The sequence below is a fragment of the Coturnix japonica genome, chromosome 1 (assembly GCF_054131305.1).
Source record: "Coturnix japonica strain WE chromosome 1, WE-NBRP24, whole genome shotgun sequence".
NCBI lineage: Eukaryota > Metazoa > Chordata > Aves > Galliformes > Phasianidae > Coturnix > Coturnix japonica.
This window is the reverse complement of record NC_140663.1, coordinates 169,484,763-169,504,748: the sequence shown is the minus strand read 5'-3', so window position 1 is coordinate 169,504,748 and position 19,986 is coordinate 169,484,763. Positions and strand designations below refer to the sequence as shown.

At 41.5% G+C, this 19,986-nt stretch overlaps 1 protein-coding gene across 17 annotated transcripts in view; it reads left to right on the top strand.

Moving 5' to 3' along the window:
• Positions 1-18,579, top strand: part of FAT3 (FAT atypical cadherin 3) — a 428,155-nt gene extending 409,576 nt beyond the window's left edge. For 7 of the 17 annotated variants that reach the window (XM_032442223.2, XM_015852350.3, XM_085509086.1 and 4 more), the window contains 6 exons: positions 3,749-3,902; positions 4,634-5,289; positions 7,304-7,417; positions 10,235-10,294; positions 12,400-12,435; positions 13,040-18,579. In XM_032442223.2, the coding sequence (XP_032298114.2) occupies positions 3,749-3,902; positions 4,634-5,289; positions 7,304-7,417; positions 10,235-10,294; positions 12,400-12,435; positions 13,040-13,659 (1,640 nt within the window). In that variant the 3' untranslated portion in view covers positions 13,660-18,579. Of the gene's footprint in view, positions 1-3,748; positions 3,903-4,633; positions 5,290-7,303; positions 7,418-10,234; positions 10,295-11,929; positions 12,006-12,399; positions 12,436-12,573; positions 12,734-13,039 lie in introns of those variants that run through there. The other 10 variants (XM_032442228.2, XM_085509126.1, XM_085509167.1 and 7 more) reach the window with 9 other exon arrangements.
• Positions 18,580-19,986: the final 1,407 nt, after the last annotated feature.

Below are 19,986 nucleotides of genomic sequence, written 5' to 3'. Positions count from 1 at the left end.
ATGGATAGAAACAGGAGCATACACATGTTCAAAAAAAGAATTGGCAGCAGTTAGGAGGATCCTCTTCAATAAAACCAAGTAAACCTGAGGATAGACAGGCATTCAGATGCTCAGGCTGGGAATTCTACCAACAGGGATGTTTGCTGCATAACAGCATCCCATCTGCTGATGGCACAGTGCCTGTCTTTTGCCACTGTCACTGCTATTAAGTGCCAAGCAAACATAGGTATAGACAGGAGGCCTGTGCAGTGTCCTTAGTTTCAGCATGTTGCTCTTTGGTAAGGTATGGGCTGAAGAAGCCCTTTTCTTCTTGTCACTTTATATGACTGAGCAGAAACAAACCAAGAAGTCAAAAGGACAAGCCAAAGTCAAGTCAAATCAAGTCCAAAAAACATGAGGACACTCTGGAGTCAGAGAATATGGCATAGTTGCACAGTAGAAGTGAGTGAAGGAGCATGAGAGAAATCTAATACAACAGTCAGATCTCCCAAGATTGTGTACAGGCATTAAAGGGCTCTGTCTGTGTGAGTGGTGAGGCCTTAGAGAACCAGGTTCTGGGTGGTGTTGACCTGGTAGGCACACATCAGGAGTGCAGATAATCTGATCCTAAAAGCCTGAGGAATTTTCCTACTTAAAGGGCAGGGGAACTTGGCCCCCTGTACTTCAGATGTACTGTCCTTGGGCATGGGGATTTTGCATATTACTCTTGCATTAAACAGATGGGAAGAAATGCATGATACGTTAGATGGGTATTAAATTAAAAAAGTATTAAAAATTCTCTGTTAGACCTAGGATGCATCCCCAACAAAAAGGTTTTCTTTAGGAATGCTCTCTGTCTACAGCCATGTGGCCACAATGTGCAGCACCAGGTGACATTAGAGCCTCTGCTGAGGGGTTTGGAAAGGAAGGAAAGGTCTGGCAAGTCTGCTGGCCTGCTCGATAGATGCTGTGAGCTGAGCCATCGTGTCGGCTCTGCTCTATGAATTCTGACATATGCTTTGCTGTGCTGGAGTTCTCCCAGATGAATGTTTTGCAGCTCTGATTGTGTGTCACAGGAATGTTCCATGTCTTTTGCCACTGGCTTAGAATAAGAAGGTGTATGGCAGTGCTTCTAATGGGAAGATAAGTCAGGGGTACATGCTGTGATTTAACACTGACTTGTTTTATTGCCTTTTGTTATTCGTAACTTTGTTGCTGTTTTTATTATTAACTTTGATCCCCAGACTTAGAACCTATACTGAATATTTTAGCTGCCCAATATCTGTGTTCTATAATCACAGAATCACCAAAGTTGGCAAAGACCTACAAGATCATCCAGTCCAACCGTCCACCCATCACCAATAGTTCCCTCTAAATCAGGTCCCTCAACGCATTGTATAAATGATCCTTAAACTCAAGCAGGGTCAGTGACTCCATCACCATCATTAAGTCAAATTCATTCAAAAATGTTGGCTTTCTTAAGTAACTTCTCATTTTTGTTTTGTTCATCCATCACACAGCAGACCTTGGACCCACTTGAAGTATTCACTTTTAGCTCCTCTTTATATAAGATGCTAATTGAACATTGTGCATCTTGATTATAAATACTTGTCAATGACGAATAAACCCATCCTCCTTTTATACTTAGTAGAAAAAGGATTTTTTTTCCAGCCAAATCAGTATTTCTCAGGCTGTCTATAGTGAATAAGTGTAACAGAAGGTGTTATACAACAAGGATCCAGAGCTTAACTCAGTGTAGCTGAAACAAATGGAAGAGGTGAAAATTATTTGAAGACTTTGGTGTTCCAGTGATTCCAATTAGTAACATAGATGCAGAAAGCTTGTTTTTAAAATCATTTTAAAGCTATATAGCTTTCAAATGCCAGTTATCAAATTGTTAGAAAAACAGATCTATTCTGCTATTATATAAAGCAACAAATAAGTTTGCGAATAAAAGGTTTTATACTTGAAAAATTTCATTTCACTTAAACTGAATGAGAACATAAAAGTATACAAAAACATTACTGTAAATTTTTCAACCATAGATGTCACTGTTCAGTCATAAAATGGAGCAATGAAACAGCCTCACTTATTCATGCAGTGATTTCTACCTCAAGGATTCCTAGATCAGGTGTTTTACCAAGTAACAATAAATCTTTTGTAGGAATGGCATCAAAATGTGATGCCTGGTGCAGTCGCTGTTTTCAGTCCCAGCTCTCTATGGGTCTAAAAAGCCATTCATATTGTCTGAGTGAGAATGTGTAAGACAGCAAAAATAATCCTGTCTTGCTGGTGCTGACCAAGTAAGCTTTCTAGGAACTCTTGCAGTGCAATCATTCCTTTTCTTAATTCTTTAAGATTAAAATAGCAGTGCTTTTATTCCCCTTTTTGTACTAGCACAACAAAACAGCATAGTATTTGATTATCTATTGTATTTATCTTCAGTTAGATGGCTTTGGAATCTTGACTGAATGAGCCAGTAAGTCTGTTTCCAAGTTTCTTTGCTAGAGCCAGTCCTCATGAAGGAAATTCAATTAGGGTAAGGCCAGTTGAACCAGATGGAACATAAAAGACATGGCAGTCCTAATACAGCATCACTTTTGCCTCATGCCACCACTGTATTGTTTTAGTGAAATTCTCATAACTGTGCTCAAAACTTCCTGCCTCAATTAGTAGCGCAGCGTCTTTTAAAATGCATATATATGTATATATACATATATAAGTCTAGATATAAGTATTTCTACTGTATTAATGGCAGGAAGATTCCTTGTTCCAGTTGATTTAGATGCCATATTTAGTACATTGATATGTGAGCCCCATAAGTGGAGCTTGAATCTTGCCTACACATCTACTGGGAAATTTTGATTTTGTAAGTGGTTGTTCCTTGTTGTTTTCAAGTGAAAAATGACTCAGATTTCAGCACTTATTTCTAACACAATTTGAAGACATGCACTGTCTCACTGGATTTCTTTATGACCTTAAATAAAGGATTTATTAATGGCAAATCACAAGGAGAGCAGAATGAAACAGATTGTCATTTGCTACTTGGGGAAGTGAACTGATGGATTCAGGAAATGTTTCTGACTCACATTGTTCCTTTGCTGGCAAGGAGCATGGAAGGACTTTGGTCCCCTACAGTAGAGGTACTTAAGCAGTGTGATGCCTGATTTACTGCAGCTAGTAATTAATCAATCTCCTAATAGCAGAAACTGCATCTAATGAGCTCTGATTAGGGGTGGCAGTCTCTCATTCAGCTGGCGTTATAAAGCCCATGGTTCATACTTGGATGATGTGCCTTATGAAAGAGTTAAATATAATTGTCAGGTGTTTTATTATTAAGATCTCAGCTGATATATTTGGTCTTTGATGAAGACCCAGATGAGGTGTGGGCTGACACTATTGCAAGATACGGTTTTTTCAAAAGAAGAGGGAGATGCATCCCTGATTTGGAATATTTACTGTAGCCAAGGTTGTTCACAGAGGACATTTTTTCTTATCTGAATCACAGTGACTGGAATAGTTGGAGCTGCAGAGATTCCACTGGCCCCTGGTTGTATTACATGAGGTCCAGTCACCCAAATGTTCCAGATAAGCAAATGCTTCAATGGAGTTAGTGTGGACCACACAGATGTATAAGAATGAATATAAGCATCCCTTTTCCCCTACAGGATAGTAAATTTTTTGTAGTAAATTACCCAAGTAGATGCCCCTACTTCTAGATAACAGAGGGTGGCTTCTGATGTATTTCTTTGTGTCCTTCACTTCCCAGGCTACCAGTGCAATTGTCTCTCTCAGTTTACTGGAAGAAATTGTGAATCAGAGATCACAGCCTGCTTCCCAAATCCGTGCCGGAATGGAGGCTCATGTGATCCCATTGGCAATGCTTTCATCTGCAACTGCAAAAATGGCCTGACTGGAGTAACGTAAGTAAACTTTTCTACGTGGGCAATCAAAGCATTTTAATTCAGTGACAGAGTTTATTTTTTTGACTGGGTGTTTTGTATCCAACTAAGGGACATGATACAGTGATGGACCCTGTAGGTCAGGTTGGCAGTTGGGCATTTTGGTCTTGAAGGTCTTATCCAATGTAGATGATTCTATTATTTCCTTGCAAAAAAAAAAAAAAAAAAAAACCAACAAAAAAAACAACCCAACACGTAGTTCTTGAATCAAGTCCAAGCTAATGAACGATGAGAAATCCATAAAGCTTTCTGAATCCAGCTCTTAAGTTATTGTTTCAGATGTGACTTCCAAATGAAATACAGATCTCACTAAGATATGATCTCTGTTTTTTCCATGAATCCCCTTGATAATTGCATTGAATCCCTTGTTTTTGTCCAAAAATGATATACAAGTGATTAGATCTTCAGTTATGTTCTGTGAGCCACCTTAGGATCAAGGAGCCTTTACTTATGAGAGTCTTTAAACTTTTATTTCCTTTGTGACATTTTCATTTTATTATTTTAAAAATCCATGGAATACTTGCAGAAAAAAAAATTAAATGCCATTAATTAATATGATAATAATATAATAATTGGCCAAGCACCAGCAAGGTGCTCACTGTAGTTGTCCAACTTTGAAAAGTTATCACTTAGAAGCTGGGCTGTTTGCTTGGCATTCTCCAAACTGCACGTTCTCCTTTTCTTCTTTTAAGGTGTGAAGAAGATATCAATGAGTGTGAAAGAGAAGAATGTGAAAATGGTGGTTCCTGTGTCAACGTATTTGGTTCATTTCTCTGCAACTGCACCCCTGGCTACGTGGGGCAATACTGCGGCCTTCGCCCCGTGGTGGTTCCCAATATACAAGCAGGGCATTCGTATGTGGGCAAGGAGGAGCTGATAGGAATAGCCGTGGTTCTGTTTGTCATATTTGTGCTGATCGTCCTTTTTATAATTTTTCGCAAGAAAGTATTCCGGAAGAACTATTCCCGCAATAACATCACACTTGTACAGGATCCAGCCACTGCCGCCCTGCTGAACAAGAGTAATGGCATCCAGTTCAAGAACATCAGGAACAGCGGAGACAGCAGGAACATCTACCAGGAGGTTGGGCCTCCACAGGTCCCTGTAAGGCCGATGGCCTACACCCCATGCTTCCAGAGTGACTCGCGGAATAACCTGGACAAGATAGTGGATGGGCTTGGCGTGGAGCACCAGGAGATGACAACATTTCATCCTGAGTCCCCTCGGATCCTGACAGCCAGGCGGGGTGTGGTGGTGTGCAGCGTGGCTCCCAACTTGCCCGCGGTGTCTCCCTGCCGCTCCGACTGTGACTCGATCAGGAAGAGCACGTGGGATGCTGGAACGGAAAGTAAGTGCTGCATGCTGCTGCCTCTCTTCTTATCATAGGCATAGGTTCCTCACAGGCTGCTGCAGGCACATCTATACTAAATGCTCTAACTTCAGTGCTAATGCATTTAACATTTTGTTTTGGTTTAGCTTTGAATTAGTATCATTACCGCAAGGGACACAAAGCATCACTTTCCATGCACTAAGTATGACTGAACACACTTACTTGTTCAAAAAGCACAAATAAGCACTCTGAGCTCTAGTTCTTCAATGATACAATGCAACTGGGGAAAACAACTGAGGCTGATTTATTTATATCAAATTTTATTTCAAATATATCAAATATTTATATCGAATTTAAAGACTTTCTACAGGAAGAAGTTCTGTTTTCACAGACATTCATGGATATATTCTCTAATTCTGGTGTCAATGAAATGAAGCAGGAAATCAAGTGCCACTGAGAGGATCACCCTTTCAGTTTGTTGCATTCTCATCTGCATTCAGTATCAGAGTGATCACAAACTTTCTCATCCTCACAGCCGTGCTGTTTCTGCTCTGATGGTTTCACAGCAGCTTATTACAGTGCCCATTTTCATTCCTGAACGAGCTGCTGGAGATACAGCAAGCCTCACATATTCTCCTATAGCAAGACACTAGTTTGCTGAGCCAGAATTAAGGCCCTGTGCCTCACTAGTTAGAATGCTTCATACAGATGGAGATGTTTGCTTTAGCAGAGCACAGGGTTTCTTTCTTTTCTTAGTCGTGTTTTCTCTTTTAAATAACATTTTCTAATGAGTGTTCAACCCCACTGCAACACAACTTTGATCAAATCTGTCAACAAAAGTACACAATCCAGGATTTTTTTTAAGCACTGTTGTTTTAGGGAATAAGAACAGAGCAACAGAGAGATGAACAGTCCACAGTGCCTCACATCTGACATGCATGTTTTCAGCTAAGGTGGCACATTGGCCAAGGTCTTCTAGTGAAAAACAGGAATTAATTATTATTCCTTTAGGCTGTATTTCACTATTGCATTGCGGTTGACCTTTAACCATTAAATACAGTCTTGCTGATTAAAAATATCAGCATGTAAGCCACCATGTGTGCTCTGTTCTCTGATTTCTTGGGTGTTCTTGCCACAGATGCTGGTATCTGCCTGAATTTCTGCACAGTATGAGGTCACACCATGGGGATGGGCCTCAGCTGTCACAGAGTGGGAAGCAGTGCAGCTTCATTACTGCAGCTCTTACTCCATCTACTGTGTACCCTGCTTCTCAGCAGGACTAAATCAGCTGTTACTATATGCAGGTGCCCCATGCTGGGTAGAAATATCTACAGATAGCAGGTGGAGAGCTGTACTTAGGTGGAATTGACTGTTTGCAGCACCTGAGCTTGTTCATTCATAATTAACTGAGGCATCTCAATTCTTGCTGTGGATCATGTTTTCCTTATTATCGCTCGCAGAATATATGTTTGAATGTGTGTATTTAAGCACATGAGAACATATACCCCAGGCTGCAGTTACATGCTTAAACTGTACAGAAATTGACAAGACTGAGTGTTCATGATGAAATGCATAAATCCACTCCGCATCAATGATGGATCCTGGGGCTGCTGATGGAAAGATGCCCATTAACTTCACTGGGCTTCATATGAGCCTCTAATGAGACTCTCAAATTAGGAAATGAACAGTAAAGATAAATGTATCTGTGATCTCTTGTATGGAATGTTTATACTGCATTTTTAAAGTCATTTATTTCCTCACCACTGAGACTTTGCAGGGTCTAAGAGGCAATACTGACTACAAGTGTTTATTCCTTGATAGTGATGGTGTCAGCTGCTCAAGAGCCTGTTTGGGTTTCAGACACTTCAAAAGTCATTAGCTGCCTTCATGGCCAATGGCTTGTTTCCTCTCTCCGGAGGAAATGTTTTTATTCTGACAACAAGAGATGGCTATCTGTTGGCTCTGTGGTACAAGTGGACAAATATGTATACCCATAGAGTACTGTTTTGCTTTGTTTTTGCTATCAATGAAGGTAAAGGGGTTGATGACGCTGAAGAAGTGACCTGTTTTGCAGGAAGTAATAAAGGCAGCAACTCTGAAGTACAGTCCCTCAGCTCCTTCCAGTCTGACTCGGGTGATGATAATGGTAAGACCTGATTTTGTCTTTATTTTGCTGGGGACAAAGGCATTTAACTCTCTTTATAAAAACAATAAGGTGACATCATCTAGAAAACCCTTTAATGATGCTGAAAGTCAGGAAGTCCTGGATTCAATCTCTCATTTTGTGGCTATTTTTTAAATTAGTGGAACATAGTTGAAATCTTGGTGGATGGAGCCATTGTATCAGTACCAAGCTTTACACTGAATTAGAGTTAGGATACAGCAGACTCACGTTGTCAGGTTAGAAACTGACTAATAGGTAGCAGGTTAAGCTGTAGATTTTCTATCCTCTTCCCTCTTGGAAGAGGATGACTTTAATGTTTCATCAGTCAAATCAAAGGGAATTTCTCTACAGTTTGCCAGGTCTCATTCACAGTCCCAGCAAAAATCTGCAGGCTCTCAGCACGCAACAATGACTGGATGAGGCAGTCCCTGGTGGCTTGGCCTCTCCCTGGCAATCACAGCTCAGCGAACAATAGAGCACCATTAAATCCTTGCTCTGTGCATGCTAGTTGTCCTACATCATTATCTCAGTGGGTGACGTGGGCAGAGCCATACACAGCCAGAAAGCAGCACACAAAGTCAGATCAAACCCTTGTTCCAAGGCTTATGCATGTGGAGCAGTGGTGCTGAGAAAAGCCAAGATGTTTCTGCCAGGGAGGGATGATGGTTGTCAGGGAAGCTTCATTGAGATACACATAAAAGATTAGCACAAAGAAATTGCACTTAGGTTCCTCAGACACCAGTTAATGAACTGTTAGGAGGCTCAGCTTCTCAGTCATGTCACGCAGCTTCCCCTGAGGTACTCCTGAATGTTGGAAAATGCACTTAAAGGGAAGGGCACTTGCAGGTGCTCTTGGTTCAGCTGTGACTGAAGCACTGTGAGTACTTTTGTCACACTTCCCAGGGCTTTTCTGTGCTCCCCCTCCGGAAAAATAAAAGCAAAATACTTTTGTGATCTTATTGTTACCATAATAATTATTCCTGTGTTTGTGTGTGGCACGTGGTAACTTTCTTATGTCCCTGACCAACTCACTTCAAAGGCAAGTCGCAGGTTTTCATCGTAACGAATTTCAGAACAAAGGGATGTGGCAAAAGCAGACATTGAGGTTATCATTTCAGTGCCAGTGAATTGCTGACTGTGCTGGGTAGTCCAAGGGCATACTGTTTATGATGGCAATTTTCTACCTCTGGTCAGTTCTGGATTTGGACATTCTCTTGCACTGAACTGTTTGCGGTAGAAGTTTCCCACCCTTCTGTGAAAATGCTCTGCACAGCTCTCACCAGAGACAGCCCATATCTGCCACGAAAACTTATTCTGGCCCTGACCTCATGTTTTCACTCCCTGTTGTCCATGACTCCCAGATCTGGTTGACATTCTCAGCAGTGGAGGGATGGACAGACCTTCTTGGTGGGATTTGTTTTGTCTCCATCCCTTCCCTGCCATGTCTCACTCACACCAGCAGCATGTGAGAAAGCTAGAAATAGTATGGGGCTGCATACTATAGACCTACTGCCAAGGCAGAGGTTCCCTCTAGCTCTGATGAGGCTTCTCTTGCATTTTTCAGCCACCCTCAACCTTTTTTTTCTACCCGCACAGAAACTAATTACATGGTGCCACTTAGTTTTCCATAATGCTTGTTATTCATTAGCCAAAGGCCTCCCTTGTTTATACAATTACCAGTGCCACTGATGCCATAAACATAGTCAAAGACAGAATATGGTTCCTTTGGCTCATCAAGACTTTTTGCCAAGCTTTCACAAGGACTGAGGAAATTGGATGAGATTCTTGATCCTGTGCCCAAAATTCAAGAGGCCTCTGAATGTTCAACATAAGAGTGAAAGGTTCTATTACTGTTAACATGCTTCTTGTGACCTCTCAGTCTATTGGCTGTGTGAAGCAAAAAATGTTATTTCCTGCCCAGCATTTCTGGTCATCTTCTTAGCCTGCTCCAAAGCAGTCAGTTTTCTTGTCATTAAGACAGCAGAAAAGCCAGTACCAACTGAGTGTAAAGTGAGCTCTCCCTCTGTTTTCACTGGGTTTTGTCTCAAGCAGTCAAAGTCGAGTGTGTTGCATTGTCCAAAATCACCTACAAGATCACACGCTGTACCACTGTTTTACTACATGTTAAAAGATTGTTTGGTCAATATTGATTGCTTCAAGGGAAAAGCTTATTTTGGTAAAATAGCTGTGGAGAACACAGGAGGCATTTGTGAAAATATTCTGTCAAACAGAAATCAAAATCTGAACCAAACTGACTTGACTGTGCCCTTCTAATTATAGCAGTACTGCTTAATGTCCCAGAGATACTGCATTGCACAGCACGAACAGTAAATAAGGAGAACATTCCTCTTAGGAAATAGATGAAGCCCAGTACTGATTCAGATGGTGCCGTGGTATGAAGGTAATGATTCCTTGGAGCACGCATCATGGTCTCTGGAGAGATTTAAGTGAGAATGGATTAGAAATTAGTGTCAGGTAGACAAGATACCGCTGTGGTTAATTGAATCAGCTGGCCGGTCTGTTTGAATTTATGAGGTGATACACATCATGCCATACGCCTTTTTGGAAATGTTGGTTTGGAATTTATCACCACTCTGAAAATGTACGGGATTATCTGAAATGAAGTGTCCTGCAATCCACAGCATAAATCATGCATTGGTCAGCAGCCTTTTTATTTTTTCAATGTCAGTTCTGTCTGTATGAGAGAATTTATTGTGGTAACATATGACATATGTTTTAAATACTAACCTGAAGCTGTCCTTCCCCTCCCTTTATTTTCTGCTTTCCCTCCCCTGCAAGCTTCCATAGTGACTGTCATACAGCTTGTCAACAATGTGGTTGACACTATAGAAAATGAAGGTATTTAATTCTTTTTCTTTCTTGTTATGCAACAATGCTTCTTGTTTTCATTGTGAAACATTCCAGCAGAACCTCACTAATCTAAACTGACCAGCAAACCTGCAGTAGGGTTGGGATTTGCAGATCAGCATGTTCACCAGCAAACCCAAAAGGGGTGTACAATGAGATATCTTTGGGTAACTGGAAGTGGTAGAAAAAGTATCAAGGTCATCATCATCTTTTCTTACAGTCAATGATTTTGCTTGCTTATTGCCATAGCCTTCAGAGAGCGTAGGATGAGGTTGACAGTAGAGCCAAATCATTGAGATTATCCTATCTGCAGAGGCTGGGAAGCAGAATATGCCAAAAAATATCTGTAAAGTATCCCAAACTGTGGTTAAACTGGATTACACACTCCATTGGGACTGCATGGAGAGCAACAAAGTGCTGGTGGGCAGGTAGCTGGTTTCTCCTGGGTAATAACATCTAATAGATGATGTATAGACACAACCCCCTTGATGCCATGTAGCAAGGCAGCCTGGCCACCACTGCTTTTCCCTTGGGGTTCATGTGTGTATTGGATAGAATGTGGCACTTGGGTCCAAGGACCCATTATTCAGCTCTGCCATTGACCTCTGCGCAATCTTAGACCCATTTCACTGCAAGTGAACTAATTTCCTTACCGGTCAAACAAGAACATTACAGTTTGGCTCTCCAACAAAGCACTGAGGAAATGTGATATTAGCCCTGTCTTCCTAAGGGAAAACATAAGCAAGCACATTGGCTTCCTATCATGCTTCACAGGTCAGAAAAAGCCAGCTTGGCAGTGATTTCAAAAGGCTATCACTCAAAGTGCTTTGCCCACTTCCCAGTCCATTCTATGAGAGTCATTATTCTCACAAGCTGTGCAGCGTAATGGGTGCAGATGGCTGCTGCAGGAGGGAACAGAGCTCCTTCCCCATGGAGCTCTGCGGGTGCTGCAGGTCAGCATTAGTGAGGTTCTCCTGGATCCTGAAGTCATGCAGCTCGGAGGGACCAGGCACATCTCGGGTGCAGTGTCATTATGCTGAAAGACAGCAACGTCCGCTTTGAAAAACGAGAGGAAAGAAGGAGAAAGTGGTTAGGGCCGGTTCAGACAGTGCTGCTAAAGCTGCAGTAGCCAGAGCCCTACTCAACCCAGGCTAATGCAGAGCAGGTAGATTGCCACTATCTGGCTAACGAGCTAATGAATTAATCACCATCATCACATGGCTTATGTGATGATAAACAAGGGCATGAGTGGTGTTAATAGATGGAGGCTTGGAGAATTGTCAGCTCTGTCCTCATTTGTGGCTGAGCCCAAAGGGCAGTTCATCTGGCCAGGCCTCCTCCAGCAACGCAGTCCAGAGACCTCATCCAGTCAGTTCTTGCATGAAACCCAATAACATGTGGTTGAACAAGAGCATCCCATCTAGAAAGTGCTGCAGCTTTTTCCCTGCCCTTTTCTCACACAAAACCTCTTCCCCTGCTCTCTCCCCAACCCCTGCACCCTCTCCATACTGGAATGCCTCCCTCCCCACCAGCTAGCATGGCAGTGCAGGTGGGAGGTGGGTATGGGGTTGCGGGGCATTGTAGTTGACGGCCCCATTAAATGGCTTTGTATTCTATTCTATTCAGGTTCTTATACCGTGCCCATCACCATGGTATCTGAGCCCAGGTGGGCCCAGATTTGTTTGAACCGGCCCTGAGAATGGTAGATTCTTATTTTTCTGTTTCAAAGTGAACAAGTGAGAGAGAAATGTACTTTGCAATTATAAACCATATAGTTGGTGGATAGCCCTTTTTGTATTAAGAATTCCAGCTCTAATGTAATTTCATATCTGTTCAGTGAGGGTAAATAGTTAAGATATGATAGAAAAGGAATATAATGCACATGACATAATAATTTCTTTATGTATGTCTGCATTTGACTGGGCAAGCTTATCTTGTACGTTAAAATAAGGAACAATTTAAAATCCTATTAAAACAACACTGAGCCAGCTGTACTTTAGAAATATGCATGCAGAGCTTTGTATTTTCACATGTAAGTCCATGCTGGTAACAAGCTCCTAGTTACCAGTTTTTACTTTTCACTTTGTATCTGGCAGTGTCTGTCATGGATCAAGGACAGAACTACAACAGAGGTGATTTTCTGGGGACCCTTTCTGCCTGTTGGATTGTGCTAGGGCGGGAGGGCACTCATGTAGTCTGTTTTTCTTTTACTGCTTCACGTATCCTCTTGAAATGCTGCATGATAATGGCCAGCCACTTCTTTATTTCAGGATCCAGTGCTTAGTCTCTCAGTCTATCAGATTGTTTGCCTGCTCACTTTCTTGAAACAAAGCCATTGGAGGCGGAAGGGGAGTTTAGATGTGATACCATAAGCATGCTGACTTCCTATATATATGTTTTCAATTGACTTTGAAAATAATTTTTTCAGGGATTTTTGTCATTTTGGTTTCTCAGCTTCATAGTTTCTAATGCGACCTAGTAGCATCCTGTACTGTGAAGTGCCTTTGAGTGGCCGTGGTTTGTTTCTTTGCTTGTTTGCAATGGCATCACCATACCACATAGTCCTTCTGTCCTATCCTTTGGGTCAGAGCATGGCTGACCCATGAAGATGGCCTCTGACGCATGCTGTGACCTAAATGTGTATTTAGGATTAAGAGTTTGCTCTTTAGCGAGTGCATGCCAGACATCTCCTGGTCATTAGCGGCCCTGTCCTCACTGCTGTGATTCTCTTTCCAGCATACCATTGGGATACCTCAGACTGGATGCCAAGTGCTCGTTTATCTGACATTGAGGAAGTGCCCAATTTTGAAACAGCGGATGGAGGCTCGGCTCATCACGGCAGCACCAGAGAGCTGGAGACAGATTACTACCTTGGTGGCTACGACATCGACAGCGACTACCCCCCACCTCACGAAGAGGAGTTTCTGAGCCAGGACCAGTTGCCACCTCCTCTTCCAGAGGATTACCCGGACCAGTACGAAACCCTCCCGCCCTCGCAGCCGGTCTCGATGGCAAATACACTCAGCCCCGACTGCCGGCGACGGCCGCACTTCCACCCCAGCCAATACCTCCCTCCTCACCAGTTCCCCCACGAGACAGACATCGCAGGGGCTCAGACTGGGAACGAATTTAGTACTTTTGCTGTTGGCCCAAGTCAGAACACAGAAAACGTTAGTGCAGGTAAGATGCCCTTAACCTTGCACAACTCTCTAGATGCCTCCTCCTCTGACGTCTCAGCCAGCTGCGGCTTTGATGACTCTGAAGTAGCCATGAGTGACTTTGAAAGTGTGGAGGAACTCAAACTAGAAAATGTTCACATTCCATTTGTGGAGACCCAGCATCAGACACAAGTGTAAAGGAGGCTCCCTTCTTCTTTCTCTTTTTCCTCCTTTTTTTAGTTTTTTCTGTCATTTGGTCTAATTAATAGTATAAATATTGAGAAGAAAATTTGCTGAAGGTGTATCTATATATATTGGGCAATGCAAAAATACAGTATAACCCATTATTAACTTGTTCAGAAATGATATTGTATGTGCAGACACGAAGAGACCAATTGTGTTAAGTATTACACATTACGAAATTGTTACAGACAATCTGGAGAGTGTGTAACTTCTATTTATTGCTGGGAGTAAAACTTATGAGGAAGGGGAAAATGATCTGATTGCTGAATAAATTCTTTTTCTCCCTCCCACCTCCACCCAGGGTTTGGGGTTGTGTTTTTTTTTCTGTTGTTGTGTTATTAAAAGTGTTACAGTGTTATGTTCTTCCTGCAGTATTAAAGAACTGGTATGGATCATTCCAAGAGGCAATTTTTGCATGAAATATTGTCAGTGAAAGAGTGAAAGCAGTTGACTGCTGAAGCTGCTATGTACATCACCTACAAATTGACCTATCGAAGATAGTCATTTGTCCACAAATATTTGTCTGTGGTTTCGTTTGTTACATAACATTTCATTCTACTTCATGTACATATACAGCAATGCATATACAGCGTATATTCACTGTAAATTAGCCCACTGTGGTTGCTGTTTTGCAACACGGTGTCAGATGTATGTGTACAACTTCTAGAAATGTCCCACCTTGTCTCTGTGTCAGCCCTGTTCTCTGCCCCAGCTGTGTACCTACAGCTTCCCTTGACTTCTGTATGAAATGTGAGCGTGGATCTGAAAACAGTTGGAAAACCTAAGGTGTCTGTGTAACACGGCTGTTGGGGTTGTTTGTTAGTTCCTTGCTTGGGCAATTTCCTCTTTAATGGCAGTCATCATGCTGCAATTATTGAGGTAAAATTAGTTGCAATGAAGTTAACATCATTTGGCAAATGTCCATCCATGGTGTTTATGGGAAGAGCTCTCAGCTGCTGCTAATGGACTCAGTCGGTGGGACTGCGCGGATGGGTCGTGACAAGGGATCTGGATGTGGATTTTCTGCTGGATGTGAGTGTGATTTCACAGGATCTGAGAACTTCCAAAGGTGGTTTGCGGACTGCAGGATGTCATGGAATAAAGACGGCGGCATTGCTGTGTTCTGATGCTTCCCTCAGCCTGGTTGGAGTAAATGCCTTTCGCAATGATTGGCCTGAACAGCTCAGTGCAACATGGAAATGTGGATTTGCACTCAGTGTATACATACCCACTGCTCAGTGCTAAGAAAATGTTATACTACTGCTTTTTATATCATCTCTATACCTTATACAACAAATGTGAGCCTGTAGTCTACATTACTGCTGGAGTTTCATCCATTCCTGCCATGGCATCATTCAGTCATTTTGCATAGCTGTTGAATACACGTCACTGTGATTAATGAACAGATTCATAAACAGATTTCTTGTTCCACTTTTCCATATCCTGTCTCTTGGTCAAACATGTCAATGGAATAGTTTCAGCAGTTGTGTTCCCGGATATGTTCTTGACTGAGTGGAGTTTCACACAGAATTAAGTTGTGGGTCGTTTCTTGTCATACAGAAACTTTTCATTCACAAATCAACCCCAGCAAAAAGAAATTGTTAGTAGAATATAATTGAAATAATTACAGCTTGTAACACTTTTAATAAAATGGGATTTTTTTAAATATTCAGAAGCAGGCATGGTATGCAGTAAGTGTTCATCAGAAAACAGCTCATTATGCAGGTACATGAATACACTGAGTGAGCTTTTGGAGAGACCACGTACTGCACATACAAGTATTGTCAGGTGCTTGTCAATAGTTTGTGTCCATTGAATTTATGAATGTCACTTGGTCTTCTCAAAGTAAACATGCTTCTGTAGCAGTGATATGTTCTGAATGTGTTCACAGTATGTTTCACCTCCCTTTCCCTGCTCTTTGCAAGAAAGCATAATAGATATTTGTATCGCAACTGCAAAGAACTAAGGAATTCTATGATTTGCCAATGAGCTGTGAAGTTGTTTGGCGAGCCTGGAAGCGCAAAGAGAGGATGATGTGCATTACTCATCAAGTTGGTGTTGCAAGAAAGCAGATGCAAGAATTAGATTGATATCTCTTCAAGGTTAGAAACAACTGAGTGGAAAAGCAAAGCTGGAAGTTTAGCTGCTACTAAGTAATTTTAAAGCTGGCATGGTTTTTTGAGAGCGTGGTACTCCTTCTGCATCTGCTTGTAGCGCATATGGGGTTTGGCTCCTACTCAGTTTTGGTGTGAGACATTTCTATCTGTTATGCACTTAGTTGTCTTTTGGCCCCCCGTTAGTTATGAACTGTTCTTGTCATCATTTTTATGTAGTGGGAAATCTTGAGTAAGCCCGAGACACTGATATCAAAACTGTGCTGGGACATATCAAAAGTGTCACAAGGGAGAGCACCACAGAAGCTTAGCAACTGCCATACAGAAAAGATCAATGTTTCTTACCAAGCTTGTTGCCTCAGTAATATCTTGTTGGTAGTGAATTTTACTAGTAAAATATGCATAAATGCAACATATAGTACTTTTTCTGTTTTGATGTTGTTGCCATTGCATTTCACTGAACACCTACTTGTTAAAGTGCTGTGGGGAAGGTGCCAAGGATCACCCATTCGTCCTTCTCTGTCCCTCTCACAATTTCTATACCTCAATATCTCCTCCCCTCCAAATAAAGTAGTCCCAATCTGATTGTTCCATCTTCAAACAAATGCCCCTCTGTGTATATTGGTACTTCTGTGGCCTTTATGGTTCAGTTCTGGCTCTTTCTGATGGTGATAAGACCTGAATGCAGAGATCAAAGTTAAATACTTCTTAGGGAGTAAGACTTCTGCATTAACTTCTCTCTTGTTAATCCAAACCATTTTATTGTCCTTTTTACTCCTGCTCTACATGGAGAATCCCTAATTTTCTAACCTGGAAGATAACAACATATACACAACCTAAATTAAGAATTAGTGTTCACACTGTTCCATCCAATGTATATTTATTTTTCTGCCATATGCAGCAAATTTGCGTTGCTTTTGATGCTCTGCTGATCTGATTGGCCTTGGTTCTATCTCTGTATTTCAGTTCATGTTCCTGTAGATGGCTCCACTACACACTGTTTTCTTTTAGGATCAGCTATGAGGGAAGATTTCATAGACTTTTTTTCTAGTGGAATCTGGAGCAGTGCTGGCTTTCATGCATTGGTACCCCCAGAAACTCAGCCTGAATGCAGCACAAGGAGACAGTGCATGCCACTGTAATGCTGATTAATAGAGAGGCAGTAGCCTGTTGTCTCTCAGAGCAAAGCAAGTGGAAAGCTTCAAAAGTGTGGCATAAAAATTGTTGCTGCTGGCTCAATTAAATATTAGTTATGAAAAGAATTAAGGACAGGACAGGACAAATGGTTAAAAACATAAATTACTCCTCATCAAGTTCCTGTTAGAAAAACTAATGGAATGCTATAGCGTGCCCTCAATAAACGCAAACTTGGGAGGGTTGAAGGTGCCCTGGACTACTTTTTCTAAGTTTCATTTGTAAAGGTAGTGTGCTTAATAATGGAGAAAAACAGCTGTAGTGAATGTACACATGTGCTCTGTTGGTGGGTGTTGGTTTTTTTTAGCTATTAACTGATAATTAATGGACATTTCATAAGTTTCCAAAGAGAGAGTTACATTTTCAGGTTCGTTCTCTAATGATTTACTGCCATTCACCATGCAGTACAACTGTGCTTTTTGCCTCTTTGCATCAATACACCAAACTGTCAATTGAGCCTTAGCAATTGAGAGTGTTGTCCATTGTCCATGGCCATTAACCCGTGTTTCATAAACCTGACATTTAACATCTCCATTACCAGAAGGGGCATTCGGTTAGTAAATCAGCTGCATTATCCAAGGGATGGGCGGGTGGGGAAGAAATGAAATTAAATTCATTTCATTCTGTAATAATAAAAAGCAATAACTACAAATGTGTCGTATTACACAAAGGCCATAAGTAATCTTTACCAGTGTTAAGAGTGCACTTGAACTGTATTATGGAAAGAGATTGGAGCCCTCGGAACTGTAGCAATTCTTCTGTCATAGGAATACCTGAATCGCTGTTATTTAAAAATGCAGTGAGCCCATACTGCTGCTTTTCAGGAGGTGACAAAGGTGTTTATGAATGAAAGCAGTTCTCTTTAAAGCACTGTATCGGAAAAGATTGTCTTGTAAATTTTACCTGTTGCAAGCAGGCTGGTTTGTAAAAGATGTATGTTTTGGTGTTTAAAAAGAAGTTTATAAAATAATGTATATAATGGTTTCAAATTACCAGGCTTTTGTAGATACTTGATGCCAATCAGGTTGCTTTGATTTTTGTTTCTTTGTTTGTTTGATGCCATTCTGAAGAGTCAACAAAGTGTGTTTAAACTTTTGAGGTAACAGAGGGAAAAAGAAGTTCTAAGATTCGACAAGCGGTTCTTTTCAACCATTTCACAATGTACTGTAACTCTTCAGTTCAGCTCTTTTTGTTTCACTTTTTCTGTTTTTAACGAGACGTTTTTTATTGACTTTTTTTAAATTAAATGTGTTTTGCACAAAAAAATACCCGAGAGATGATTTCTATGCCATTTCAAGTAGGTATTAGGCGATGTCATTTCTCCAATGACAACAAATTCAACCTTATGCAAAAGGGAAGGTTTATCACTTTGAGTGAGTATAGTCCCTCATCCAAAAACTAATTGTTCCTTCATAATTGCTGTTGGCAGTATTGTCTTGTGTTCTTTTGCTATAAAAACAAAACAAAGAAACAAAAAAATATATAAGTGTACAGGTTTGTAACTGCCAAAATTTGCTAAAGTTGATGGTTAAAACAAATTTTCCAAGTAAACAAAAAGAAAAGCCTGGCTGTGTTGACTATTTCTTGATTTTTCTCCTATTTTCAAAGGATGGAACAAGACAAGACATCAGTTCTGCAAGGAATGTAGTTTTTCATTACCTCACTATGTACAGTACTGCAGAAAATGCTCTGGTTTTGGACTGTAAATTCATTACTACGTGGCATTTCCTCCGTAGGAGCCCCTACTCACACCACAGAGCTCTTGCCAAGGGTTGTTTGGCTGGTATGTGTACACTGATGTGGTTGCCTAATTAAAACCACAAACTTAAATGAAGCAGAGAGTGTCAGCACATCACGTAGCCACCTAGACATGGAGCTCCAGTGGCTGTACTAGTTTCGGAGGACAACTCAGCTGTTCTGGGTTAGCTGCTGAGCAGGGTGTGAGGGACAGGTGCTCAGAGGAGGTACAGAAGCAGAAGCACTTTCTGTAGTGTGGTAGGGCAGATTTCCTTCCTGCCATGGGCACCTCCATCCTCCAGCAGCGTGGTACTGACAGCTGGGAACAGCTTAGACAAATTCAGGTGGGAAGTCTCAGGTGCGTACAGACTACCCCAGGCAGAGCTGTAATTAGGCACAATACTCAGCCTGCTTAGAGGTTATATTCAGGGATCACAGAATCATAAAATGGCTTGTTTTGGAAGGGACCATAACTATCCAACACCCTGCTGTGGGCTGATTGCCCCACACCAGACCAGGCTGCCCAGTGCACCATACAGCCTGGCCTTGAGCACCACCAGGGATGGGGCATCCACAATTTTCTGGGCAGCCTGTGCCAGTGCCCCAGGAACAGCTCATCTCTTTCTCTGACACGTTTCACTGCCCAAGCTGCCCCGGCTGCAGTATAATAAGAAGGGGAGACATTTCTTGCAGAGCTCCTAGAATGCCCTTCCAGGAACATGCCTTGCACAGCCTGGGAGGAGGGATGCTGCTTGCAGTGTGGTATCACATTTAAGTAAGTCCCAGAGCAGTGTTTGAACCAAGCCCACCAGCTGGGACACAAATACTTCTTCTAACATTCTTGAAACAGAATTTAAACTGTGTAAAAACAAAATACCAAGTCAACATTAAGCATCTATCTTCCTCCAAGATTACTATTTTTTTCCTAGAATGGACAAGAAAGCCATTTCCCTCTTTGTTTTACTATTTGTACTTTCCCTACTTACAGAAAAGCTTTTCTTCTTTACCACATTTCCCTGCAGCTTTTGACTCAATTTCAGTGAAATTTTCCTGGCAGTGAAAGTGGCACCACAGATCAGCAGGGATCACCAATATAGTGAGAAGATGAGTAAACAAGGATGTAAGGCTATTTTGGAGATCATTCAAGACTAAATGACTTAAAATTGCTGCCTCTGTTTAATTTCCTTAGCTGGAGTCAGGGAATGGCATCAGCATTGCCTTCAGGATGGACAAGATG